General features: G+C 42.5%; 2 protein-coding genes across 6 annotated transcripts; both read right to left on the reverse strand.

The window, feature by feature from the left end:
• Window positions 1–6,436: 6,436 nt before the first annotated feature.
• apbb3 (amyloid beta (A4) precursor protein-binding, family B, member 3) lies at window positions 6,437–19,730 on the reverse strand. 3 transcript variants are annotated; one of them, XM_035942425.2, is made up of 13 exons: window positions 19,591–19,730; window positions 15,631–15,794; window positions 15,477–15,532; window positions 15,075–15,123; window positions 13,723–13,872; window positions 13,210–13,337; window positions 12,713–12,718; window positions 12,179–12,293; window positions 12,018–12,099; window positions 11,852–11,935; window positions 10,758–10,873; window positions 10,498–10,677; window positions 6,437–8,495 (listed from the first exon to the last, which is right to left on the reverse strand). In XM_035942425.2, exons 1-13 carry the CDS (start codon window positions 19,637–19,639, stop codon window positions 8,238–8,240), a joined length of 1,437 nt encoding a protein of 478 aa, XP_035798318.1. In that variant the 5' UTR covers window positions 19,640–19,730; the 3' UTR covers window positions 6,437–8,237. The 3 variants fall into 3 exon arrangements, with proteins under 3 accessions (XP_035798318.1, XP_023152983.1, XP_035798319.1); XM_023297215.3 differs by having other exon boundaries at window positions 15,477–15,535; XM_035942426.2 differs by lacking the exon at window positions 12,713–12,718 and having other exon boundaries at window positions 15,477–15,535.
• On the reverse strand, window positions 19,615–27,582 carry LOC118469459 (E3 SUMO-protein ligase ZBED1-like). Of its 3 annotated transcripts, none has more exons than XM_035942428.2 (2): window positions 25,903–27,582; window positions 19,615–25,254 (listed from the first exon to the last, which is right to left on the reverse strand). In XM_035942428.2, the coding sequence occupies exons 1-2, from the start codon at window positions 26,582–26,584 to the stop codon at window positions 24,788–24,790; spliced, it is 1,149 nt and encodes a 382-aa protein (XP_035798321.2). In that variant the 5' UTR covers window positions 26,585–27,582; the 3' UTR covers window positions 19,615–24,787. The 3 variants fall into 2 exon arrangements, with proteins under 3 accessions (XP_035798322.2, XP_035798321.2, XP_054873320.1); XM_035942429.2 differs by having other exon boundaries at window positions 19,615–25,251.
• Window positions 27,583–27,692: the final 110 nt, after the last annotated feature.

The following is a 27,692-nucleotide window of genomic DNA, read 5'->3' on the forward strand; positions in this document are numbered from 1 at the left end:
TGCTAGAAGATGTTCTCCTGGTACAAGCTTTGAAACAAATTGTATCTCTGAGCTTCGCTAGTCGTGCTGAGAAAGTCTCAATACATAATTTGTGATTCATAGAGAGGAAAAAACAAAACTTTACAATTCAGAAAGATGTTTTTCATTCAAAAATAAACTAACAGATGAAATATTCTGTTGTTGTGAGTCAGTGTACTGGTGCGCTGATGTTGTTGTTGTGTTAATGTTGTTGTTTTGTTGACAGACGGTGGTGTCCGGCTGCCTCTACATCACTGAGAGCTTGGTGTTCTGCGGCTGTGCTGATGTTGTTGTTGACAGACAGCGATGGCTGGTTGCATCTCGCACTGACGGTGTCATCAGAGTTTTTAATCCATCCAACCTGCAGTACATCAGCACCCTGCAGAGACCACATCACCTGGGAGTGGACCTGACACCAATGACAACAGACGGGTACAAGTATTACAAACATACAGGACAAATACTTCATACACACTGCAGACATTCAAGAGAAATACTGAAAACATACAGGAAAATACTGCAACATATGGAAGAAATACTGAAAAGTTATAGGAGAAACATATCAAACATACGGGAGAAATACTGGGACATACAGGAGGCATACTGTAACATACAAGACAATTCCTGCAAACAGGAGAAATATTGAACACAGACAGTGTGACAAATGTGACAAACAGGAATAATACTGACAACATAAAAGAGAAATGCTACAAACAAACAGGATGAATACTGCAGACTTACTGGATAAATATTGCAAAATTACAGGAAAAATACTTCATGCACACTGCAGACATTCAGGAGAAATACTGCAAACTTACAGGACAAATACAATGGTCCCTTGTCTATCGCAGGGGGGTCTGGAATGTAACTTCCAGATGAAAATCCACGATATAGGGATCATATTGTAACCCTTAAATGCTGGTCGACTCACCCATCTCCAGGGCTGTGGGTCAGGCGGGTTACAATTATTTTGCATTTTTATGCTCACGTCTTTTGCTGTCTTCTATGCTAAACATCCCCAGCAGGACAGGACAGTTTTCTGCAGGTTTTATTCACCGCTCAGCACAACAAACACAGACCAACCCTCCTGAGGTACCACAGTTAAATCAGCTGTACCAAAAACAATCAGAATGCGGAACCAACGTCTGGGACACTGAGCAGGGCATTAAGCAAACACAAAACAATAAACTATGAATTGGTTTCTTTTTGTTTTTCCTCTGAGACAATAGATTGGTTTACATCATATTTGCAGAATAGAGAACAATGTGTCAAAGTTCACCACGAGACATCCACATTTTTAAACACCCACATGGGCGTTCCACAAGGGTCTATTCTTGGTCCCTTACTGTTCAGCCTTTTCATTAACGACCTCCCGTTCTCCTGCTCTACTGCAACATGTCAACTCTATGCAGATGATGCAGTTCTATATACAACCAATATGACACCAGCACAGGCTGCGGACATCTTGTCTTCATGTATGGTTAATGTCCAAGAGTGGCTGGTTCAAAATCACCTTGTATTAAACCTGGAAAAAAACTGTGTCTATGTGCTTCCCAGTTAGGAAATCAAACCAACAATGCTTTAAAGTTAATATACAAAATCAAGAAGTCATTCCAGTGACAGAATTTAAGTATCTTGGAGCTGTACTAGACCCTCAACTTAAATTTAATCTCCACATAAAGAAGATTTCAAAAACAGTTTAAAAAATCTGAACTGCTTTAAGTTAATCAGAAATTATATTCCTGACCAGGCAGCCCTACTGTATATGCATGCTCTGTTCTTCTCCCAGATCTCATACTGTCTGACAGTTTGGGCTCAAGCATCTACAATAAAACACATCGGTTCATTATACAATCAAGTCTTGAAAATTATGGATAAAAAAAACAATTCTGTGGCATCACTGTCTCATTTTTAAAAAATACATTTTTTTGAGTTTTGAAAGCTTTATAGATCTTTGCTTTGTCAAATTAGTCTTTAAATGCCTCAATAAATCAGCGCCACTCTGTGGATTCATCCAAAGACAGAACGGCTGCAGGGTCACCAGAAGCTCCACCAACAACAACTGCAAAATAGCTTACCGCAGAACTACATCTGGACAGACAGTCTTTTCAATCAAAGGCTGTCACTTCTGGAACATATTACCAAAGGAAATGAATAGGATAGCAGATTTAAAAACTTTTACAGCAAAAGTTAAGTATTGGCTGAAAGAAAAACAAGAATGTACCCACCTATGACATCTAGAAGGTCCGACTGACTGTGGATTGTGTCATTGTGTGTGTATGTGTGGGTGGGTGGGTGGGTGGAGGTTATAGGTTTTTAATGTTGTCTGTGCTGTTTTTATTTGTGTTGTTGATCCTTAGACTACTTTTACTTAAAAGCCCAACCATGGACGGGAGTTGAAAATTAGCTCAACACTACACACTCTATATGTAATGCATCAGTTCTATGTGTTCTATGATAATTGCATGGTCCCTGATCAAATAAATGAATAAAATAAAATAAAATAAAATCTGATCAAATAACCTACAAAATAAGATCCAAGGCACAACATAAATAAACACAAAAAAAATGAACAAAATAAAGTAGATGCAAATGAACACAATCATACACAAGTCCAATGCTACAATATTTATTTATTATCACTCCACCAAGGAACACGGTGGAGTTATGTGACGATCGGCATCTGTCCATCTGTCTGTCTGTCAGCAACATTACTCAAAAATGGACCAACGGATTTGGATGGAATTTTCAAGGAAGGTCAGAAATGACTCAAGGACCAAGTGATTAGATTTTGGCAGTGATGCGGCTTATAGTCTGGATCCACAGATTAGTTAAAGATTTCCCATTGAGATAGTAGCACGGCGTCACTGTAACCATGACAACAAGTGAACACTACATCAGCTGCCTGCTGATGATCACATGATTGTGATCCTACTACAAATCCACCACTGAGGACTTATCAGGACTTATCCGTCTGAAATGATCCAAGGAACAACTGATTAAATTGTGGGGATGTTTCTGAGTCCAATCAATTCCTGCTACATATTTAGGTCACGTGATTCGGTATCTGCACATAACATAAACATGCAGAACACACACCTGTGCTCAGAGCAAAGTCAGGGAGTGAACAGTTTTGGTGGAGTTCTGCTCTCTGAGTGCTTTTCTTGTTGATCTATATTTAAGGCTTTATAAACCCTCCACACACCACAGAGCAACACTATGCAGCCATCAGATGTCTGTGAAGTGGAGGCCAGATGCTGAATGCTGCTAAACAGGAGACAGAGGAGATGATGCTACAATCTCTGAGACAATCAGAGCCCAGCACTGTATGCTACACATTTTATTTACATTACATATTTTTATGTTTTTATTTTATTTTTTTTACATATTTTTTAGATAGTTTTTTAAATAAAAGAACCAAAGATAAGCACAAAAGATCCAAAAATTACCACAAAAGATGCAAAAATCCAAGAATGACACTAAGAGTTGCACGAACGACACTAAAAGACAAAAAAAAAGACCTTCAAAGATGGAAAAATGACCCCAAAAGATCCTCCTCCATGTTGGAAAGTTGATGTTCCACACTGAGGAACCGTCCATTCTTCAACTTGATGGCTACAAATATCCTGCTGATGAACCAAAGATTTCAGATTTAGATCCATCAGTCCATGATACCTTCTTCCAGTCTTCAGTAGTCCATTGGTGGTGTTTCATGGTCCAGGAAGCCTCTTTTCCTGATTCTGACGTCTAACAACGGCTTTCTGCTGCAGCTCCACCTGTCAAACCTGCAGCTCCAAGTCTTCTCTCCACAGTTAAACTTCTTCCTACAACCTCTATGAAGCTGATTGAAGCTGTTGTCCTCTGAGCTTCTATCACCGAGCTGCTGACTCTCATAAACTGGTCTTCTGGTTCTGTTGTGGCTTTGGGTCTTCCAGATCTCTTCCTGTCAGAGTTTCCTCCAGTTTCTGAACCTTTTGATGGAGAAGAAAACTGGACTCTCTGACACCTGGACTTCCTTCTTCTCTGCATAAAGACCTCCATGTTTAGTGTTCTGATGGTCTGTCTCTGTTCTATTGTTAATTATCTTTTCCTCTCCATTTTAGAGCAACACACTACTTTCTGCAGTACTTCCTGTTCTAATAATGTTCTGGAGGGTTCCATGGTGTGTTCCAACGCTACTTTATGCAGACAGAAGGGTTTGGAAGGAATCTAGAAATGTTGGGACACCTGTAGGATTTGGTAGCTCCAACTTTCAAGGCTTCATCAGCCTCCATTGCTGCAGAACAGCTTTAAGTTGTTAACCTATTTCTGTTCCCTGAAAAAGGCCTTTTAGTAGAATTCTGAAATGTAGATTATTGTTCAGTTCTGGGTGACCTGACCTTCATTAACCTCTGGCGGTTCACCTCTTACCTGTAGACCATTTCAAGCTCTTCAGTGGACTGAACTACTGGAATTTCAATTTAAAAAAAACTGGAGAAACTCTGGAGTTCTAAAACCTTTGACTGGTAGGAGGAAATGGATCCATGGAGACCTAAAGGATCAAACCACTACTGATCTAAAAGATCATGAAGGTTTGTCTGAATTTTACTCAAAACAATGTCTGGATGAGCTCCAAGACTTTAGGAGAACATCCTGAGGACTGATGAGTCAAAGGTGGAACTTCCTGGAAGACATGGGTCCATCTGGAATAAAGCTGATACGGCATTCTACTAGAAGAACATGGTACCAGCAGTGGAACATGGTGGTGGTGGTGAGATGGTTGGAGGACCTGGAGGACTTGTCATGAACTCTGCTCTCTATCAGAAGAACCTCCTGAGAACATCCACCATCAGTTCAGGACCTAAAGCTCAACACTAATAGACCCAAAGAACACCAGGAAGTCCACCTCTGAGAGGCTGTACAAGAAATAAATGAAGGTTCTGGAGTGGCCAAGTCAAAATCTGGACTTCAATCCAACTGAGATGCTGGTTGAAGACTTTCAAAGATCAGCTGATGATCTAAAACCATCTAATATGACTGAATTGAAACTGTTCTGTGGAGAAGAGTGGACCAACGTTCCTCCATGGATTTTCTTTACATTACTTGTTTCTGTATTTTACTTGTTGCACTTTAAAAATATTTTTTATCTGAAGTTTTTTTTGTCATAATTTGATGTTTTTTCGTGTCCAAGCACCGAATGGTGCGAAGGCCCTTTTGAAATCCATGACTTTTTTCATGGGCTGCACAGTAGTGGTTAGCACTTTCGCCTTGCAGCGAGAAGATCCCTGGTTCGCGTCCCGGCTTTCCCGGGATCTTTCTGTATGGAGTTTGCATGTTCTCCCTGTGCATGCGTGGGTTTTCTCCGGGTACTCCGGCTTCCTCCCACAGTCCAAAAATATGCTGAGGTTAATTGATTACTCTAAATTGCCCGTAGGTGTGAATGTGAGAGTGATTGTTTGTCTCTGTATGTAGCCCTGTGACAGACTGGCAACCTGTCTAGGGTGTCCCCTGCCTTCGCCTGAGTCAGCTGGGATAGACTCCAGCTCCCCCCATGACCCTAGTGAGGATTAAGTGGTGTATAGATAATGGATGGATGGATGGATGGATGGACTTTTTTCATTTTCATTTTTTTTGCCCGGCAAAACAATCTCAAATTTGGTGCCTAAAAATACTCGAAGTACTTGAAAATCACCACACACATGAGTACGTGAGAAATTCGATGTTTTGGGGAATATGCATAAATGTGAGCAAAAATGGATCATTAGCGCCACCTGGAAAATTTCTAACAGGAACTATGGCCAGCATATGTCACCTGCAGCTATGAAATTTGATACATAAATCTAACTCATCAAGACGCACAAAAATCTAATTGAAAGCCACACCTAAAACACAACAGGAAGTTGGCCATTTTGAATTAGGTGTCATATTTTGGACCGTTTTGGACAAATTTTTGCACATTTTCAAAAGCTATGAACTCACTACTTTACATGTATGATCACAGTCCAACCCTCATCACATCCATAAGTCAACATACAGTCATAGTGATAGCGCCATCTGGTGGATGGACAGGAAGTGCTGCATATCTAGCCTGTACATCCTCCAATTTGCCTCAAACTTTTCATGTATGATCAGAGTCCAGCCCTGATGACATCCATATGCTGATATACATTTACAATCATAGCGCCACCTGGTGGACATTATTGGATTGGAGCAAGGATGCGAGGACCCGTCCAACGCTGCTTGAAGCTTTAATTACATTTTGTTTTGTCTTTTTCCAGCTAGTCTCTCAGTATGTTCGAGCTTCTCGTCTTCCTTCTTCTTCCATCCATGGACCACCATGATGTCTGTTGATCAGTTTCATCATCGCTGCTGCTCAAATGAATTGAGCAGGATGTGGAACAGGAGAGGAGGATTTAAAGGAACCTGAGGACGAGGAAACTGAGTTTAATGGGTTTATTTTTGGTTCTTTTATACATGACATCATTCGCTGGTTTGTGCCAAAGTTTTACTGCAGAAACAGAAAGACGGCGACAGTTTGTCAGTGTTTCTGTCGCGTTTTCACAGTTTCCTACGGACACTAAACACACCACGGCTTCTATCTATAGCAGCTTCAGCCAATCAGGAGGCAGCTGTCCTCACTGTGGACAGGGCTTTGATGGACATCTCCAGGTTGTTCACGTGACAGCAGGACAGAGAACATACATGTTTACTGTTCACACGTTTCTGTTCCTCACAACATGCAAACTGTTGCGTTCACATGAACACCTGTAACCATGGCAACTGCTTACATCACCACATCCCGTCACATGACAGGAAGCAGGTGACTCAGTAAAGTCACATGTTGAGTATGTTCTGTGTGTTTAGTATGTTTTGTGTTTTGCATGTTTAGTATGTTTAGCATGTTTAGTATGATTAAGATGTTCTGTGTGTTCTGTATGTTTAGTATGTTCTGTATGTTTAGTATGTTCTCTGTGTTTAGTACGTTCTGTATGTTTAGTATGTTCTGTGTATTTAGCATGTTCTCTGTGTTTACTATGTTCTGTATGTTTAGTATGTTTAGCAAATTCTATGTTTTTAATATGTTTAGTATGTTTTGTGTGTTTAGTATGTTCTGTGTGTTTAGTATGTTATATGTATTTAGTATGTTTAGTATGTTCTGTGTATTTAATATGTTGTTTATTTAGTATGTTCTGTGTATTTAGTATGTTCTATATGTTTAGTATTTTCTGTGTTTAGTATGTTCTGTGTATTTAGTATGTTTAGTATGTTCTGTGTCTAGCATCTTTAATATGTTCTGTGTGTTTAGTATGTTCTGTGTGTTTAGTATGTTCTATATGTTTAGTATGTTTAGTATGTTCTATGTATTTAGTATGTTCTGTGTGTTTAGTATGTTCTGTGTGTTTAGTATGTTGTATGTATTTAGTATGTTGTATGCATTTAGTATGTTCTGTGTGTTTAGTATGTTTGGTATGTCCTGTGTGTTTAGTATGTTTAGTATGTTCTGTGTATTTATTGTTTAGTATGTTCTTTGTATTTAGTATGTTTAGTATGTTCTGTGTATTTAGTATGTTTAGTATGTTCTGTGTATTTAGAATGTTTAGTATGTTCTGTGTGTTTAGTATGTTTAGTATTTTCTGTGTGTTTAGTATGTTCTGTGCATTTAGTATGTTGTATGTATTTAGTATGTTCTGTGTATTTAGTATGTCTGGGGCCTCCTGGTGGTCAGAATGTGTCGGTGCAGCTTTAATGCGTTTCAACATACATAGCTTGAAGCAGAACAAACAGGAAACAGATCTGACAGCCAGGATGAAGAAGTTCTTCTTCTTCTTCTCTACGTTTTTGTACGTTTCTGTTTTTAGGGGAGGCAGTCGTTTTTAAAATAAAGTTCAAAATCATTTCAAATGTTAACCTCCTTCAACAAAATGCGCTTACAGTCCCACGGTCCTGAGCTGTTTCCTTCACGTCCATCCTTAAACAGACGAGGTACTGATCGGCTGATTATTGATCGACTGATTATTGATTGGTCTTCTTGAAGTTCCTGGTCCAGTAACCTGCAGACATTCATGCTGTTCAGCTCAGCAGCACCAACAGGTGAGACTGACATCATGGTGGCGAGCTCCTCAGTGGGCGTCGGCCTCGGTGTTGCTGGTGATGTCAATCAGTCGGTCGGACCACCAGAGCCAATCAGACGCTGTCCTGAGCAGCACCTGTGAGTCCGGCTCCGGTGGCCCCGCCCCCCTTTAGGAGGTGGCGGCCTGTTTGTTGCGGAAAGTTTCGAAGAACGCCATCATGCCCTTCCTCATGCCGCTGCCGTTCCCCTTTGTCATCCTGGACGCCGTCATGGTGGAGCTGCTGCCACTGCCATGGAGACGGGACGAGAGCGGGGGGAAGGCGGCGCCATCCATGGAGTTGGCTCGCTTGACCTTAGATGGGGCCACACGCCACGATTTGGTCCTCGGAGGCGGAGTCTGAGCCACCAAACACTTCTGGTACTGAACCTGAGAGGAGACCAGGTTCAAGTTTTTACACAGAAAACAGGAAAGAAGTGTTTCATTAAAAAACAACTAAACAGAAGAAATAAATACTTTTTGCTCTATTCCTAGTGTTTGTGCTAAGCTAGACTAACAGTTTCCCTCTATTTCTAGTGTTTGTGCTACGCTAGGCTAACGGTTTCCCTCTATTTCTAATGTTTGTGCTAAGCTAGGCTAACAATTTCCCTCTATTTCTAGTGTTTGGCTAAGCTCGGCTAGCAGTTGCCCTCTGCTTACAGTCTTCATGCTATGCTAGGCTAACAGTTTCCCTCTGATTTTTTTTAAATCAATATTTACTGTTTTTCATTTACTTCATTTAAATTTATGTTTGACAGAATCAGTATTAATAGTTTCCTTCAGTCATCCAGTAAATATGATTTTTATTCTAATTTTTTTTTGTATTTTTCATCTATGTGGTTGTTATATTTTTAAACATATTTCTTATATTTCTAAATACATTTTACATGTTTTACCATTTTTCTTAAATATAAAATATCCCATTTTTTCTTTATTTTTGATATTAATAAAAACAAACCATGAATAAATTATTGAAGATTTCTATATTGTTTATAAATAAGAGGAAATGAATAGAACATTAAAAATCGCTGATAAATGTTTTATTTAAAATAAGACTAATTTGTTTTTTCTTTAGAAAAATTTTTAACAAATTGTATTTCAAATTTCCTCTGATCTGCTCAGTAAAGAAACTTTTAAAATAATGTGTTTTCTTGTTGCACTTTAAAAAATATTTGATGGTTTTTAATTTTTAATTTTTCATTATTTATAGTTTTTACTTTATAGATTTTAAATTTTTATGTTTACTGCATCTTCCATATATCTTTTGTATATATTAATATTTGGACATTCACACAGGTTTCATTATTTGGGCTCAGTACACCACCACAGTGAATTTTAATGGAACTTTTACATCATACTACCACCACCATGCTTCACTGATGAGCTGGTATCTTTGGATCTTGAGCAGTTCCTTCCCTCCTCCACACTCTTCTCTTTCCTTCATTCTGGTCCATGTAGATCTTTGTCTCATGTGTCCACAGGATGTTGTTCCAGACCTGTTCAGGCTCTTTCAGATGTTTTTTGTTAACTTTAATCTGGTCTTCCTGTTTTTGAGACTTATCAATGGTTTCCACCTTGGAGTAAACCATCTGGATTCACTCTGGTGAAGTCTTCTTTTAGTTGTTGACTTTTACCTCCTGGAGAGTCTTCTGGATCTGACCAGATGTTGTGAAGGGTTCTTCTTGACCAGGGAAAGGATTCTTCTGTCATCCACCACACTGGTTTTCTTGGTCTTCTGGGTCTTTTGGTGTTGCTGAGCTCACCAGGTCCTTCCTTCTTTTAAAGAATGAACCAAACAGTTGATTTGTCCTCACCTATTGTTCCTGTTGCTCTCTCTCTGATGGGTCTGTTTGTTTCAGTCTAATGACGGCTTCCTTCACTGACTGTGATGCTCTTCTGACTTCATATGGAGAGTTCACCTCATCAGATTCCAAACTTGAAATGAACTCTAGGCCTTTAATCTGCTCTTTGTAGATGGAATAATGAGGGAATAACACACCTGGCCCTGGATCAGCTGAGCAGCCAACTGTCCAGTGACTTTTGGTCCCTTTAAAAGGTGGAGGGTTCTTCTAAAATGTGCTGTCATTCCTCCACCATTCCCCTGATGTGGATGAAAATACTCAGATTAAAGCTGAAAGTTTGAACTTAAAGCAGATCTTTACTGTTTTATTTAAATCCACTGTGGTGGTGTTCAGAGCTGGAATGATGAAACCTGTCAATGTACAGATATTTATGGACCTGACACGTTTTTATACGTTATTGTTTCTAAACAAAGGTAAAAATCAAGAGCTAAGAAGCTGCTTTAAACCCAAACCGTCTGACGTGTGACCCTGACTGTTCATCTTACCTGCCTGGATCTCAGGTGTGAATTATTTCTATGTCTGTTCCTCACCATGCACGCCGCCTGCACGGCCTCCGAGATGATTCCTGCGTCCGGTTCACACCAGAACACGTGACACTCGAACCGCTGCGTTCCACCGTCGACGATCACGGCGAAGGTGTGGCTGTCGTGGCCGATGCCCAGGAAGGTGAGGAATCGCACCTGACACTCCCAGAAGGGCTCATCGCCGTCCTGTGAGGACAAGAGCAGGTGATTAAACATGGCAGCAGCAGCGTTGACTTCTGACCTGTGGCGGGCGGTAACGGCGTTACCTCTCCCTTCCACAGCGACAGCACATTATCGGTGACGTGGATCACTGTCGGCTCCCAGTCGTCGCGGTCCGTAGAGTTCATGATGCTTTCGATGGCCCGGTTCAGCACCTCCATACCTGCAACACAGCACACCTCCACCTGAACACCTGCACGCGTTCAGTGCTGCCTGCTGAGGCGACACCTACTGGTCACCATCTGAAACGCTGCTGTGGATTCTCTCCTTCAACTAAGTGCAGAAGGATGCTAATGCTACATGTTTGCTACAGCTTGTATTTTCGGTAATGTTAGCTTGTACATTTGCTGGAGGTGGCATGCATCTTAGCTGCTGTTATCTTCTATGTTAGCAGTGTTAGCATGTATCTTAGGAAAGAGTAGCATATATGTTAGCTAGTGGTAGCTTGTATGTTAACATGTATGTTAGCAAGTGGTAATATGCATGCTAGCTGGCATTAGCCTGTATGTGAGCCAGTCTTAGCTTGTATTTTAGCTTGTGTGCATATTTGCTGTGCTAGCTTGTATAATAGCCATTGTTTGCATGAATGTTAGCTAGTGGCAGCTTGTATGTTAACATGAATGTTAGCTGGTGATGGTATGTTAACGAGTGTTAGTATGTATATAAGCTAGTCCTGGCTTGTATGTTAGCTAGCGTTAGCATATGCATTAGCATGTGAGTTAGCATGTATGTTAGCTAGTGGTAGTTTGTATGTTAGCATTTATTTTAGCTAGTGGTCATTTGTATGCTAATTGTTGTTGGCATGCATGTTAGGTAGTGGTGGCTTGTATGCTAGCTATGGTTAGCATGTATGTTAGCCAGTGGTAATTTGTATGTTAGCATTTATTTTGGCTAATGGTAATTTGTATGCTAATTGTTGTTGGCATGCATGTTAGGTAGTGCTAGCTTGTATGGTAGCCAGTGTTAACTTGTATGTTAGCATGTATGTTATCCAGTGGCAGCTTGTGTACTAGCTAATGTTAGCTTTAATGTTAGCTAGTTGTAGCCCCTTTACTGTGAACTAGCCTCATTTGGAGTCCTGATTAAGCTAATTAGCATCATGGTTCTACTGTCAGTGGTTTCTGGTGTTCTGTGGTTCTACCCATGGCTCTAGACACCGGCAGGTTCCCGATGTACTGGACGTCAAACTTCTGGACCTGCTGCCGCACCGCCTCCAGGAACGCCACTGAAACAACAAGCACGTGTCACAAGGACAGAACCAATTGGAGAGCAGCGTTTGACCTGAGAGGAGCGGACAGGTGCGTCACCTTGTCTGGGCAGATCTTCAGGTGAGATGCTCTCCATGGTCAGAGAGCGAGATGGTCTCATCAGTGTCTTCTCCGACATCATCTGCTCACAGGAACAATGAGTCAACGTCTTTTGACAACAAGAAAATCCACTGAAAAGTTTAAACGATAATTCCACAAACCTTCGAACACATTTCATGAAGCGCTGACGCGATCGCTTTAGCCGGAGCATCGCAACGAAACACGTGACACTTCAACATACAGCTGTCCTTATCCCCCGCAACGAAGGCGAAGTCCCTGAACGCAGCACACACACACACACACACACACACACACACACACACACACACACACACACAGTAGCACACACACACACACACAGTAGCACACACACACACACACACACACACACACACACACACAGTAGCACACACACACAGAGTAGGACACACACACACACACACACACACACAGTAGCACACACACACATATTTATATACACACACACAGTAGCACACACACACACATATATAGACACACACACACACACACACACACACACACACACACACACACACACACACACACACACACACAGTAGCACAAAAACACACACAGTAACACACAGAGGTGATTGATCAGGTGACTGGATCAATAAATGCCACTGAGGTGCGCTACAGGCTGTGAGGTGTCGTGATCAGACTGAAGCTGGTTACCTGTCCCTGCAGGTGTGAAGGGGTGTGGCAAAGAAACAGAGAGTGACACAGTGTTAGTGGACCTGACAGGTAAACAAGAGGAAAGGTGAGTTCAACATGTCAGCATGCAGTGCTGTCATACATTAGCGTAGCTTAGCACAAAGACTGGAAACAGAGGGAAACTGTTAGCCTAGCTTAGCATAAATATTGGAAACAGAGGGAAACTGTTAGCCTAGCTTAGCACAATGATTGGAAACAGGGAAACTGCTAGCCGAATTTAGCATGGAGACTGCAAGCAGAGGGAAGTTTTTTAGCTTAGCTTAGCATAAATACTGCAAGCAGAAGGAAGTTGTTAGTGTAGCTTAGCACAGTGACTGCAAGCAGGGTGAAAATTGTTAGCCTAGCTTAGCTTAGCACGAAGACTGTAAGCAGAGGGAAACTGTTAGCGTAGCATAGCACAAACCCTGGAAATAAAGAGAAACTTTGTCATCCAGCCAGCTGCTCTCTGATTGGCTCACCTGCCGTTGTTGCAGCCCACTCCCCAGACACGGATGTTGATGATTGGCTGACAGTGGAGGGGGGTGTAGTCTAGAGGGTCCAACAGGGTCAAAGTGTCCTTCTTTAGAACCAGCTTCATCTCCCGACCCTGGAGACAGACAGACAGACAGGTAGACAGACAGGTGGACAGACAGACAGACAGGTGGACAGACAGACCGGTGGACAGACAGGTGGACAGACAGACAAGTGGACAGACAGACAGACAGACAGACAGGTGGACAGACAGACAGACAGACAGACAGGTGGACGGACAGACAGACAGACAGACAGGTTACAGACAGGCAGACAGACAGATAGACAGACAGACAGGCAGACAGACAGACACACAGACAGACAGGTGGACAGACAGACAGACAGACAGACAGGTGGACAGACAGAGAGGTTATAGACAGACAGACAGACAGACAGACAGACGTCAGCAGGCCTAAACTGGACAGTGTGAGGCTGTGAGACAGGTCCGGCTGCGGTCTCACCTCCCCCCAGGCTCCCAGCCTGTCTCTCTGCTCGGGGCCGCTGCAGTGAGACAGCTGCTGGATGACATTACTGACGGCGAGGCTGCTGCGACCCGGAGACAGGTCCTCCTCCTCCACCTGCAGCCAGCCCAGAGAGCGCACGGCGAAACACTGGAGGAAACCAGGACACGGCAGACAGACAGGCAGGCAGACAGTCAGGCAGGCAGACAGGCAGATTAACACAGATTAATGCTCTACAAAAGTGGTCAGAGAGGAGAGAGAGAGATTAGAGCAGATTAGAGCAGCAGCACAGGAACTCGGCATCATTAATATTCTGCTGTTTCAGAGCAAACGGCCGAGAAACACAAAGAACTGACGGTCCTTGAACTACTCGTCTCAGAAAAACAAATCAGAAGTAGGTGAAGGTAAACACAACAGTCAGTGGACTCACTGGAAGCTTTTATTTCTGCCCCAGGATGTCCTGTTTTCAGAAGAAATCATCTAAATGATGCCAGTTATCGTCTGAAACAGAAGGAATGCTCGAGTCTGTCTCTGAACTGCTCACCTCTGAAAATTCAACAAAATCACTCAAAACCACTTTATTCTGCACGTCTCATTTAAAAGTCTAGAAAAAGAGGATCTAGTAGTTGGAGATCCATCCAGCATGGAGAAACATCTTCTACAGATGGTGAGCAGAGCAGAGAGGAAACATGGAGATAGAAGAACATCTACAGGATGAGGAGATGAAAACGACTAGAAAGAGACAGGAAATGACAAAAACAAGATGCAAAATGACAAAAAAGACACAAAACAAAAAAACAAGACACAAAATGACAAAAAAAGACACAAAACAAAAAAAAACAAGATACAAAATGACAAAAAAGACACATGACAAAAATGAGATACAAAATGACAAAAAAAGACACAAAATGACAAAAACGAGACAAAATGACCAAAAATGAGACACAAAACGGAGACAACAAGAGACTGGGAGGAAAACCAAAGCTACTGGATGAATAAATAATTGCAGCATGGCTCAGAAACAGTGAACAGAGGATCTAGTATTTGGAGATCCATCCAGAATGGTGAAACATCTTCTACAGATGGTGAGCTGAGAGGAAACATGGAGATAGAAGAACATCTACAGGATGAGGAGATGGTTGGAACTGCAGAAGGAACCAACTGGAGGTTCTGAGTGATTAGCAGGACCTGGATGACTGAGAACCTCCACAGAAGTATGAGGAGACAACACGAGTCTATTTAAAATGATGCTTGACAGTATTTCTCCACCAGGAGGCGGCACTAACGCTGTCAGCTTTAAAAACACAAGCAGAATGTTTGGTGTCATCCAACAGGTCTCTGTTGTTGTTTACCTTCATGTCGGGATCATGGTTGGTCAGGTCATCTTCATGCCACGACGACCTGAGAGAAGAAACACTGTGAGGACATTTCTGCATTGTAGGGACATTTTTTCACTGAGGACATTTATTCACTGTGGGGACATTTCTACACTGTGAGGACATTTCTCCACTGTGAGGACATTTCTCCAGTGTGAGGACATTTCTACACTGTGAGGACATTTCTACACTGTGAGGACATTTCTACACCGTGGGGACATTTATTCACTGAGGACATTTATTCATTGAGGACATTTATTCACAATGAGGACATTTCAGTCATCACTACAGTAAAGGGCTGTCTGATCTCAGGTTTCAGGTTAGAATCAGATTTTGAGGGTTTGGTGTTTGGTTTTGATGGGATGGTACGTGTCTTACCTGTCCTCAGGTGGTCCATCTGTCTCTTTATTGGAGCTCTGCTCTGCAGCCTCCTCCTGCTGAGACACCACAGAAGAAGAACCTGAGACGACTGGACCACAGCTGGTTAACCTGGACTACCTGGACCGAGTAAAGCAGTCCTGTCTGTCCTCACCTGAATGTCCAGCGACTGAGGCGTCCCCGTAAGGCGCGGGTGCTGCCACTGGGTGGTGCCAGTGGGAACGTGCCAGTAGTACATTCCTGTGGAGTCTTTGATGGTTCTCCAGCCAGAGGGAAGATCTGGGTCCAGCAGCAGGTTCTGATCAGTCCAGATGTTGTCTGCAGGGTCATGAAGAGTCTGTCAGTCAGGTTGGACCAGCTCTGATGAGATCTTTACCGCATCATAATGTGGCATCTTCACACCATCAGATATCTCAGTCTGCAGTGAGGAACTCTCAGAAGATGTCTCTAATCGCTCAGGTCAGATAGGAGACACATTTTTGCTGAAAACTACGAGATGTGACCAGACGTAGTGAACGGGGACACGCACAGACGTCTTCTGTCATACAGAGTAGAGCTGTGTAGATGTTGGACCACCATCACCTCACCTTCACACCGGCTTTGTGTTCCTTCCAGGTTGACAAACAAACACAACAACCTCCGAGCAGCAAACTAAGATCTGTATTATGCAGTGAGGCTTGGTTCTACCACCTGATTGTCCATTTTAAAGACAGGTCTCAGAGCGTTCTGTAGAGCAGGATGGGTTCTGTTGAGACGGGTTTCTAGAACTACTGCATCAGGATGAAGAGAAGCTGCTGGTTCTAATAAGTTCCAGGTCATGATATCATGCTAACACACTGAAGCTAAAGCTAACACACTGAAGCTAAAGGTAACAGACTGAAGCTAAAGCTAACTGGTCACAGATCATGATATCATGCTAGCAGAACAAAACTAAAGCGAACAGGTTCCAGGTCATGTTATCACTCTAACAGGTCCTAAGTTTTGATCTCATGCTAACAAACTGAAACTAATGCTGATATGTTTCAGGTCACAATATCATGCTAACAGACCGAAGCAAACTGCTCGCATGGCTAACATTGCTAAAACTGGGACTAACAGGTCCCTGATGAAGATTTCATACTAAGAGACTGAAGCTAAAGCTAGCAGGCTACAGGTCATGATATAATGCTAACAAACTAATGCTAATGCTAATACATCCCAGGTCATATTATGGAAACAGATTAAAACTAAAGCTAGCAGGTTCCAGGTCATGATATCATACCAACACAGTGAAGCTAAAGCTAACCAATCACAGGTCATGTTATCATGCTGACAGGTCCTAAGTTTTGATCTCATGCTAACAAACTTAATCTAATGCTAAAACGTTTCAGGTCACGATATCATGCTAACAGACTGAAGCTAACTGGTTGCAGGGCTAACATTGCTAAAACTATGGCTAACCTACATGTCATGATATAATGCTATCAGACTAATGCTAATGCTAATACATCCCAGGCCATGATATCGTGCTAAAAATCTGCCATTTGTTCCCTGATCTGTTTCATTCAAAAGTCCTGAAACTTTACTAACCGCTCAAACAGCAGACAGACAGACAGTTTAGAGCAGCTTCTGTCCAGTCAACTGTTGGTCTGGGGAGCTCAGAGCTGATTGGTGGACGGGCGTCAGTCATTCAGCTGCATCTGAACAACCGTCTGCTGATCATCAGGTCACATATTGATCAGCTAAATCATGCCAGCAGTCACATGATGGAGGGAAATCGATGCTCTGCTCCCGTCTGACTGCAGCTTTATTTCTGCAGCAGAAGGTGACTTTAGCCTGTCACTGCTGTCACATAAAAATTACTCAGTCGTTTATGTGACCTTTACTGGAAGTAAAGCGTTGTTTACTGGATTAAACTCATAAAAGCTTTTATATCCTACTGGAATGATATATATTCACATATTGATTATTATATCCGCTAACATCAGTGTTATTAAATGACCTTCGTGCTGCCTCCGTGGTTTTTATCTTGGATTCAAACTGTGACTTTAAAGGCAGCAGGAGCAGCTTCTGTCTGCAGAGAATCCCTGATATTCAGACAAATATTATGGATCCGAGACACCAGAGGAAACCTGAAAGCAGATGGACACCACAGAGCATGATATCCTTAGAAATTGGAAGTTAAAAAAACCTGCCTGAGCAGAGATCTAAGGTCTGCTGAGCATCTTTACTGCCGTCCTGCTCGTCTTTATCAGCTGTTAACATTTATGTTGTATTATTTATGTGATATCGGTAGAAACACGGTGATCGGAGGTCAAACTGCCGTACATGAACAGAGGAAACTGAAGAGGCTCTGAATTATTAATAAACCCTGAGAGAAAGGCTGAATCAGCTGATGGAGAGATAAGAGAGTGGCTGGACGAGGGGTCGATGCAGACCGAGCAGCACTCAGATCATCTTCAGTTCATATGTAGGGAAACTCAACACTTTGCATTTATCACAAATTCATCAGAAACCTTCACTTCCAAGTGACTAAAATCTGCTTTTATTTTAGTTCACATGGAGTTCAGTTATCATGAAGCTGCAGTTTGTTACTTTTCAGTTTTTTAATTAAAAACCAGAAAACTTAGTTATCGAGTCAATCAAAATTCAGATTAATTTTTCTAATATGAGCGGTTAATAAAGTTACAAGACTTTTGAAAGAAACAGATCAGAGAGCAAACAGCAGATTTTTAGCGAGATATCATGACCTGGGACGTATTAGCATTAGCATTAGTTTGTTAGCATTATTATCATGACCTATAACCTGCTAGCTTTAGCTTCAGTCTCTCAGCATGAAATCTCAATCTGGGACCTGTTAGCCCTAGTTTAGCCATGATAGCCCTGCGGCCAGTTAGCGTCAGTCTGTTAGCACGATATCGCGACCTGAAATATATTAGCATTATTTTCAGTTTGTTAGCATGATATAATAAAGATTTGAATATTTCAATCTGGGAACTGTTAGCCTTAGTTTTACCCATGTTAGCCCTGCAACCAGTTAGCTTCAGTCTGTTAGCATGATATCGTGACCTGAAATGTATTAGCATTAGCTTCAGTTTGTTAGCATGATAAAGTAAAAAAAAAAAAAAATTAACAACCATCTCGAGTTTTACTGAAATGATGACTGATGCTAGCGGAATTTATTAGCTGCAGCATTCAAGCAAACTTTGCTAATGTTAGCATCATGAGTTTATTGATAACTTTATCACCACCTGATTATTTTGAAACACTATTCTGTAAAGTGCTCAGAAATGTGCAGCCAATTGCTACATGATGCTAGCATGTGAAGCTAAAATTACATCAGGGTGTCAAGGTTTTCAGTCATGCTAAAGCTAACAGGGCACAGGTCATGATATCCTGCAAACAAACTGAAAATAAAGCTTTAAAATGCACAATAAGGCCCAGCAGATGGAAGGATCTCTTGGCTGTTGATTTCATGTGCATTATTTAAATGTCATTCATTTATATTATTTTATCTTCTGTTTGTTTTATATCATCTTATTTTCTTTGTACAAGTAAAGCAGATACTAACATGTACCAGGTCATGATATCAGGACAACAGACTAAAGCTAAAGCTAACATGTCCCAGGTCATGATAACAGGACAACAGACTAAAGCTAAAGCTGACGGGCTCCAGGTCATGACATGATGTCAACAGACTGAGGCTAAAGCTAACAGGTCTTACATCATGATATCATGCTTACAGAATAAAACTAAAGCTAACATGCCCCAGGTCATGATATCATGCTAACAGACTGAAACTTAAGATAACATGCCCCAGGTCATGATATCATGCTAACAGACTGAAACTTAAGCTAACATGTCCCAGGTCATGATATCATGCTAACAGATTCCCTCTTGGCCCTCGTTGTTCTCAGCTCCATGTAGATGTGACAAACCACCACGGTCATACATGCTAACACATAAAAGCCCAGCAGGTATGACGTGTTGACTCGGCTGCAGACGGAAGCTGCATGTTTGTGTCCACAGCAGCTCAGTAAACAACATGTCAACAACCTTGAGACGACAGTCTCCATAAGGCTGAAGGGCCTCAGGGACCCCAGCAGGTCTGTTTGTGTGTAAGTGTGTGTCGTACCGTCATAGTTGACTATGATGATGGCCAACATGTAATCCTTCCCCATCATGGCTCCGCCCACCGACGTGTGTTCCAGTCAGCTGATCACACACACACACACACACACACACACACACACACACACACACACACACACTGACTCAGGCCCAGAGGACGTTACGGACTCCTGCTTGTCTCTTTCTCTCTCTGTCTGTCAGTCTGTCTGTATCAGTGTCTCTCGTCCCGTCTCTTTTTCTTCTTCTTCACCGTGTTTCCTGGCGTCCTCTTCCTCTCTCCTCTCGGTCTGATGAAGGATGCTGTTTTCCTCCTCCTCCTCCAGCTGATGTCATCACTGCCTCCCTCTCTGCTCGCTTGCCCTTCACTGTAAAACATCCCTGCACTGTAAAAACACTCCATGGTCACATATGTTCATGTATTTAACCAAGAGGAGCGGGCTGAGAATAATTCTACAGATTTACCTTTGAATATGTACAAACATGTAAATGATCTGCAGTAAAACAGGAAAATGTTTAAACCTAATGGATCTGATTTAGTCATCAGCTGCTTAATATTAGATTTAGAAGATATTCTGACATGTAAACAGATGCTAATGAACTTATAAAACCTTTTTAACTGGAGCCAGTTATTGTACTGACTGGAAAACTGACAGGGAGTTTAGTTAGATTGTAGAGAAGAGCAGGTAATTAGTGAGGCTAAAGCTAACAGGTTTCAGGTCATGACATCATGCTAACAGACTGAAACTAAAGCTAACAGCTTTCAGGTCATGATATCATGCTAACAGACTGAAGCTAAAGCTAGCAGGTTCCAGGTCATGTCATCATGCTAACAGACTGAAACTAAAGCTAACAGGTTTCAGGTCATGACATCATGTTAACAGGCTGAAGCTAATGCTAACAGGTGTCAGGTCATGACATCATGCTAACAGACTGAAGATAAAACTAACATGTTACAGGTCATCATATTATGCTAACAAACTAAAAGTAATGCTAATAAATCCCAGGTCATGATATCATGCTAACAGAAGGAAGCTAATGCTAGCTGGCCACTGATCATGTTATCATGCTAATGATCAAAACTAAAGCTAACAGGTTACAGGTCTTGATACCAGGCTAACAGACTACAGGTAACTGGTTGCAAAGTTAACATGGCTAAAGCTAGGGCTGAAAGGTCCCAGATCAAGATATCATGCTAAGAGACTGAAGCTAAAGCTAGCAGGTTACAGGTCATCATATCATGCTACAAACTAAAACTAATGCTAATATGTCCCAGGTCATGACATCATGCTAACAGACTGAAGCTAAAACTAGCATGTTACAGGTCATCATGTCATGCTAACAAACTAAAAGTAATGCTAATAAATCCCAGGTCATGATATCATGCTAACAGAAGGAAGCTAATGCTAGCTGGCCACTGATCATGTTATCATGGTAATGATCAAAACTAAAGCTAACAGGTTACAGGTCTTGATACCATGCTAACAGACTACAGGTAACTGGTTGCAAAGTTAACATGGCTAAAGCTCAGGCTGAAAGGTCCCAGATCAAGATATCATGCTAAGAGACTGAAGCTAAAGCTAGCAGGTTACAGGTCATCATATCATGCTACAAACTAAAACTAATGCTAATAAGTCCCAGGTCAGGACATCATGCTAACAGACTGAAGCTAATGCTAGTATATGTCAGCAAGGTAAAACGATCACCCTTGCTAACTTTGTTGGATAAAAATAATTGATAATCAAATATAAGTAAGCGACAAAATGAACATTGTCAATCTAGTATGTCCTCAGTCATGATATCATGCTAACAGACTGAAGCTAAAGCTAATAGGTTACAGGTCATGATGTCATGCTAACAAACCAAAACTAATGCTAATATGTGCCAGGTCATCATATAATGCTAACAAACTAAAGCTAATGCTAATACGTCCCAGGTCATCATATCATGCTATCAGACTGAAGCTAATGCTAATATGTCCCAGGTCAAGATAATATGCTAACTACTATTACTATTCCTACTAAGTAAGATAAGTCCTTTATTTCTCCCCACGCCAGGGGAAATTCACATTGTTACAGCAGCTTATGTAGCAATAGACGTAATAGAAATAAAATAATAATAGAACAGTAGTAATAATATTTACAATATGTACAGGGATGAGAAATGAGGATGAAATAGTATAGTACAGACACACTGTAAAGACAATGCAGTATAAAGTGGCTTAAAAAATGAGTTTAAAAAGTGCGAAGCTGTAGCAGTGCAATAATGTCTGTGCAAATTTTATGGTGGAAGTCTGATGTGTACAGGATGAAGAGAAAGGAGGACAGACTGTCCCCTGTGGACCTCCATGCTGCCGACTACCACATCAGACACACAGTCCTGAAGCCTCACGTACTGTGGTCTGTTGGTGAGGTAGTCGATGGCCCAAGCAGCCAGGTGACAGTCTACTCCCGCTCCTTCAAGCTTCACCCTGAGCAGAGAAGGCTGGATGGTGTTGAAAGCACTGGAGAAGTGAAAGAACATGACCCTCACAGTGCTGCTGGGTTTCTCCAGGTGAGTCAGTGATCTGTGCAGCAGGTAGACAACTGCATCATCCACTCCAATGTTCGGTTGGTAGGTGAACTGCAGTGGATCCAGATACTGGCTCACCTGGGGACGGAGGTTCTTGAGGACGATCCTCTCCATGGTCTTCAATGTAAATTTCCCCTGGAGTGGGGAGAAATAAAGAACTTTATCTTATCTTATCTTATCTTATCATCAGGTGAGAAGTGAGGGCCACAGGTCTGAAGTGGTTAGGCTCCCTGGGGTTCCTGGTCTTAGAGACAGGAACCAGGCAGGAAGTCTTCCATAACAGAGGAACCCTCTCCAGACTCAGGCTCAGGTTAAAGATGTGCAGCAGCACCTGACAGAGCTGGTCTGCACAGTCTCTAAGGAGCCTGGAGCTGATTCCATCAGGACCTACAGCTTTCCTGGTTTTGATCTTTTTAAGCTCACTTCTCACCTGATCAGCTGTTATGGAGAGGCAGGGGGAGGGTGGCAGGAGGAGGAGTGATGGTGGTGGTGGGGGGTGAGACGAGGAGGGGTGATGGGGCTGTATGTGGAGTCCGGAGGTGGTAGAAGACGGGGGTCGGAGGAGGGGTGCTGTTGGTGGTGTTGGTGGTAGAGAGCTGAGGTGTGAAGAAGGAGCTTGCTGGTCGGTGCTTTGATGAGAGGGGGGAGGAGTGGGAGCAGAGTCAGATCTGTTAAAGAACAGATTCAGCTCATTGGCCCACTCCTGGCCTCCTGCTGCAGCTCCCCTCTCATGGCCTCTGCTGTAACCAGAGATGGATCTCAGGTCTCTCCAGACCTCCCTTGTGTTATTGTCCTGCAGGTGAGATTCCATCTTGGTCCTGTAGCTGGCCTTGTCCGCCTTGATCTTCTTCTTTATCTCCTTCTGCACCCTCCTCAGCTCCTCTTTGTCCCCAGATCCAAAAACCCTCCTCTTCTCCTTCAGCAGGGTCTTCAGTTCCAGGGACACCCAGGGTTTGCTGTTAGAGAAACACCGTACTTTCCTGGTCGGTACGATGTTCTCTGCACAGAAGTTGATATAGTCCGTAACAGTGTCTGTCAGTGCATCGATGTCCTCCCCGTGTGGACCACACAGCACATCCCAGTCTGTGGTCTCAAAGCAGTCCTGCAGCGCCTCAGTGGCCTCGTCAGACCACTTCTTCACATACCTGATGGTGGGGGGTTGTTTCTTCACCATAGGTATGTAAATGGGCTGCAGTCTCACCAGGTTGTGATCTGATTGGCCCAGCTGGGGGAGGAGGGAGGAGCTGTATGCATCCTTGATGTTTGCATACAGCAGGTCCAGGGTTTTATTGTCTCTGGTATGGCAGGTCACGTACTGGGTGAACGTGGGGAGAGTGGCAGAGAGCGATGCATGATTAAAGTCTCCTGAGATGATGATAAGAGACTGAGGGTGAGATGTTTGCAGCTGGGACACTACACTGTGGATGAGTTCACAGGCTGCAGCTGCATCAGCAGAGGGAGGGATGTACACAGCAAGGTTATAATAGTTTTGAATTTTTCATTAGTTTTTATTTTTATTTCGTTTTCACTTTACGTCTCCAATATCAGTTTAGTTTTAATTAGTTTTTTATCCATCTTTGCTAGTTTCGTTTAGTTTTTAGTTTTTACATGTTGCATAGTTTTAGTTTAGTTTTTATTAGTTTTAGTATTAGTTTTAGTTTTTTGTAATATGGACTATTCTTCAGTGATGACATTAAAAAAAAGATAGGAAAAAGTACTGGGTAATGAAAACTCAAGAACACATACTATTTAAGAAGATGTATTGACTTGAACACTCCAACACCAACTGTACCTAAAATTTAGATATGGGTACACATATCTAGACTATCTACACAGGGTGCAGCCTTGAGCAACAATACAACAACAGCAAAAAAACTTCATTTTGGACCCCTAAAGTGCATATTCACTGGAAGCTGGAAGCTTATGCGCTTTACCTTTCTGTGCTAACTTCCACAGTTTTGTGTCCAATGTAAACAAAAAGAGTCCCTGCATTGTGAAAGAGTGAACCGTATTTGTCTCTGTAGGTGGGGAAGAAACAGAAAGACAAGTGTAATTCAGTCAAGCAACAACTTCTTGTTGATCTTGAGGAAAACGTGTTTCTCCAGAGATGTGGTTGTTCTGTTTCTTAGACCAGATGACAGCAATCCACACACAGAGAAGATGCGCTCCACAAAGGCTTGTGATGCAGGAGCACTAACGACATCCAACGCCACAGCGGCAAGTTTTGGATAGACAGCCTCTCTGGACCTCCAGAACTCCAATGGTGTCTCATTAAACACACCCTGTTTGACGTCATTGAGATACTTCTCCATTTCTGTTAACACACTATCACTCAGATTAGGCCGATTTGTAGGTGACATGTTGCTCTCCATACGGGAAGCAAGGAAACGGTACTTAAGAAGAACAGTGGGCCCTGCAACTTGATGCTGAGCAGAAGTAGCTGGGTAATACTGGGCTGCCAGGTTCTGCACAAAGGACTGTGCAGCCCTCTTCAGTGGTGTGGCATCTGCTGTTTGAAGAACCAGTGACACCCCTGGATCCATTAAGCAGGCTCCTGCTGGTGTAGCATCAAACTGTGTGGAGTCAGGGCTAAGAATGCTTGCAAAACGTTCTCGCAAAGACTTCAGCAGCACTTAGGCTAACTGATTCCTCAGATTCATCTGCAGATGTGCCTCAAGGTTGAGCAGGCATGGCACTACTTGTGAGAGAGACTGACTGTCACTCTGAAGCTGGTCTGTGTGAATGGGAAATGGCTCGAACAGTTTGATAAGGTTCTCCATCTTAGCCCAATCACTTGCGAGAAGTGTGTCCATGCCCAGCTCCTCAAGTAGTTGGTTTAGTTCAGCTCTGATATCTAGCAGTCTTTTAAGCATATCATAGGTGCTGTTCCAGCGCGTGCTACAGTCCCGGACCAGCGTTTTGCCACATCTTTTGATCAACTCTTCATTTGCCACTGATGATTTCCTTATAGCATGTACCAGCTTTCTTGCTTTCACTATGAGTGAATCAGCGCTTGGGTGCTTCATGGCATCTTTCAGTGTGAGTTGAAGGGTGTGGGCCAAGCATGACATTCTCTGGAACTTGTTGTGCTCCCCATCTTCTGGCAGGTCCAGTTCGTAAACAAAGTACAAAGAAAAAAACAGACTAGCAATCAGATGATTTAGCATTAAAAGTATATTTCACAAAAGAAGTTTTTAAAAAACAGTAGGTACTAAGCCACTTGAGATGTGTATGTGATTTAATAAAAACTGAATCAAGAGTTAGGACTTTGGCTGTATTCATCCTTGGTTCTACAGAAGGGACAATTTTTATGTAAGTTTACTTGTTTTTACTATATTTAATTTACTGTATTTCATTTCTTCACTGTGTGATCCATACAATTATTATATTGGATATGAAGTTTTTACAATAATAAAAACGTATTAATTACTATTATTAATAATGATTATGATAACCATAATGTGAAAATGTAGACTACTGGTGTTAAACGCAAACTTTTGAACCTAGGCTGATATATGGCTGCTGATGTAAGCTAAATGAGTAAAAAAAAAAAAAAAGCACTTGTCTCTGTGCAAGCTGAACCCATGGTGGCTATACATTCTCCATACATTTGTTTTTCTGTTGAAGAAAGTAACATACAAATATCAAAATAAAGCTAACAATACTGCTCAGTATATATTTAAATGACAAAATAACAAAGGTAAATTACTAAGACTGATAAAGTATGTGTCAATATAAGCGCACTCACCGAAGCCTATGCTCTCTTCACCCTCATCTGACTCTTCCTCTGAGTCTGACTCCATCCACTGTTCATGCTGTCCGTCTCCTGGACCTCCTGGTTGGGCCTGAGGAACGCCAAGGTCTTCATGTCGAAGCATCCGCACAGCCTTGACTATGTTGGCACCGTTATCTGCCACAACAAGCAGCACTCTGTCTTCTCCTATATTCCATGCATCTAAAGTCTGATCAATGCAGCAGGCAGTGGCCTCCCCGGTATGTGGGTGCTCCATTCGGTGCAGGTTTAGCAGTACATGGTGAACTTTACCTCCAGGCGGATGGTAGAAACAAGCTGACACACCCATGAAAGATGCTGTCAGTCCTCGTTTGCTCCAGCCATCTACACATAACATTAGCTTTCTCGCTTCCTTTATGATCTCTTTAAGTTGCTGCTTAGCCGTATCCATTTTAGCCCCAATAAGACCATTTAGTCTTGCAGCTCCGGGTGTTTTGAATGTCGGTTTGAGCAAGCTGCTGAACTTCCTAAAGGAAGGCTGCTCACACAGTCTTGTAGACATACCTGTCTCAGTGAACAGGTTTACCAGTGCTTCCTCTCGCTTGTGGTGTTCTTGTGAGTTCACTGACCAGCAGCTGTCGGGTCGCCGCTGGAAGCACTGGACAAGTGTTTTCTGTGATGTTGTCTCGGGCTGCATGATGTCGCCTGGCCAGGAGTTGGACTGTGTTTCCGTCGAGGGGGGGTCGGGCGTTTTCCCTCACCGCTTCAATGTAAGCTAGGTTAGCCTCCTTATGCGAGCTTTTTAAATGCACTTTAAGATTCGTGGGGTTTTTACCTTTCAGAAATGCGCCACATATTTCACCACGTTCCACCACATGGCATTTGCTCTTATCTGACACACAGTCATACTCAAAATAATCCCAAATAGGAGTTTGGCGCTTTCTCCTGACTCTCGCTGCCATGCAGCGGGTCATGGTGTAGACCCGCCTGTCTGCGACTGGATGGAAAGACGGCAACACGGAGACACAGACACGTCACGGGATGTGCTGTTGTCTCCTGCTGACAGTTCACAAATACAAGAACTACAGACAATTTCTCTATAATTTTAGTTACTTTTAGTTAGTTTTGTAAGGACTCTATTACAGTTTCAGTTAGTTATCGTTTATTAATAAAGCTTCGTTTTTATTTTATTTCAGTTAACGAAAATGTTTTTTCATTTCTAGTTTTCGTTATTTCGTTAGTTTTCATTAATGATTATAACCTTGGTACACAGTAATGGCTATTACATGTGAATACTCCCGGGGCAGATAGAACGGACGCAGACTGACCGCCAGTAATTCTACATCCTTAGTGCAGAGCTGCTCTTTAACGCTAATGTGTCCAGCATTACACCATCTCTCATTCACATACATCACGAGGCCCCCACCCTTTCTCTTAGCAGATGGAATCCGTCCAGAGTTAAAAGTGAGTCCGGAGTGAGTTCGTTCAGCCATGACTCCGTGAACATCATGAGGCTGCTCTCCCTATACTCCCACTGCAGCCTGGTCAGCGCCGTCAGTTCTTCCATCTTATTTGGGAGAGACCTCACATTCCCCATTATTATGGATGGAACGGACGGCTTGTAGCATCTCCTCTTCTCCCTACACTTCAGTCCTGCCCGGCATCCTCTCCTCCTCCTGCGGAGCTCAGCTGGGATGTCCGGTTTCTCCCATGATGGCGGCCTGGCCTGGCCCAGCGCCAACAGCTGTTCCCGACTGTAAACAATGCCGTGGCTGAACGGGTCACCAGATGTGGATTTAAAAAGT

This window comes from Amphiprion ocellaris, chromosome 14 (assembly GCF_022539595.1).
Source record: "Amphiprion ocellaris isolate individual 3 ecotype Okinawa chromosome 14, ASM2253959v1, whole genome shotgun sequence".
NCBI lineage: Eukaryota > Metazoa > Chordata > Actinopteri > Pomacentridae > Amphiprion > Amphiprion ocellaris.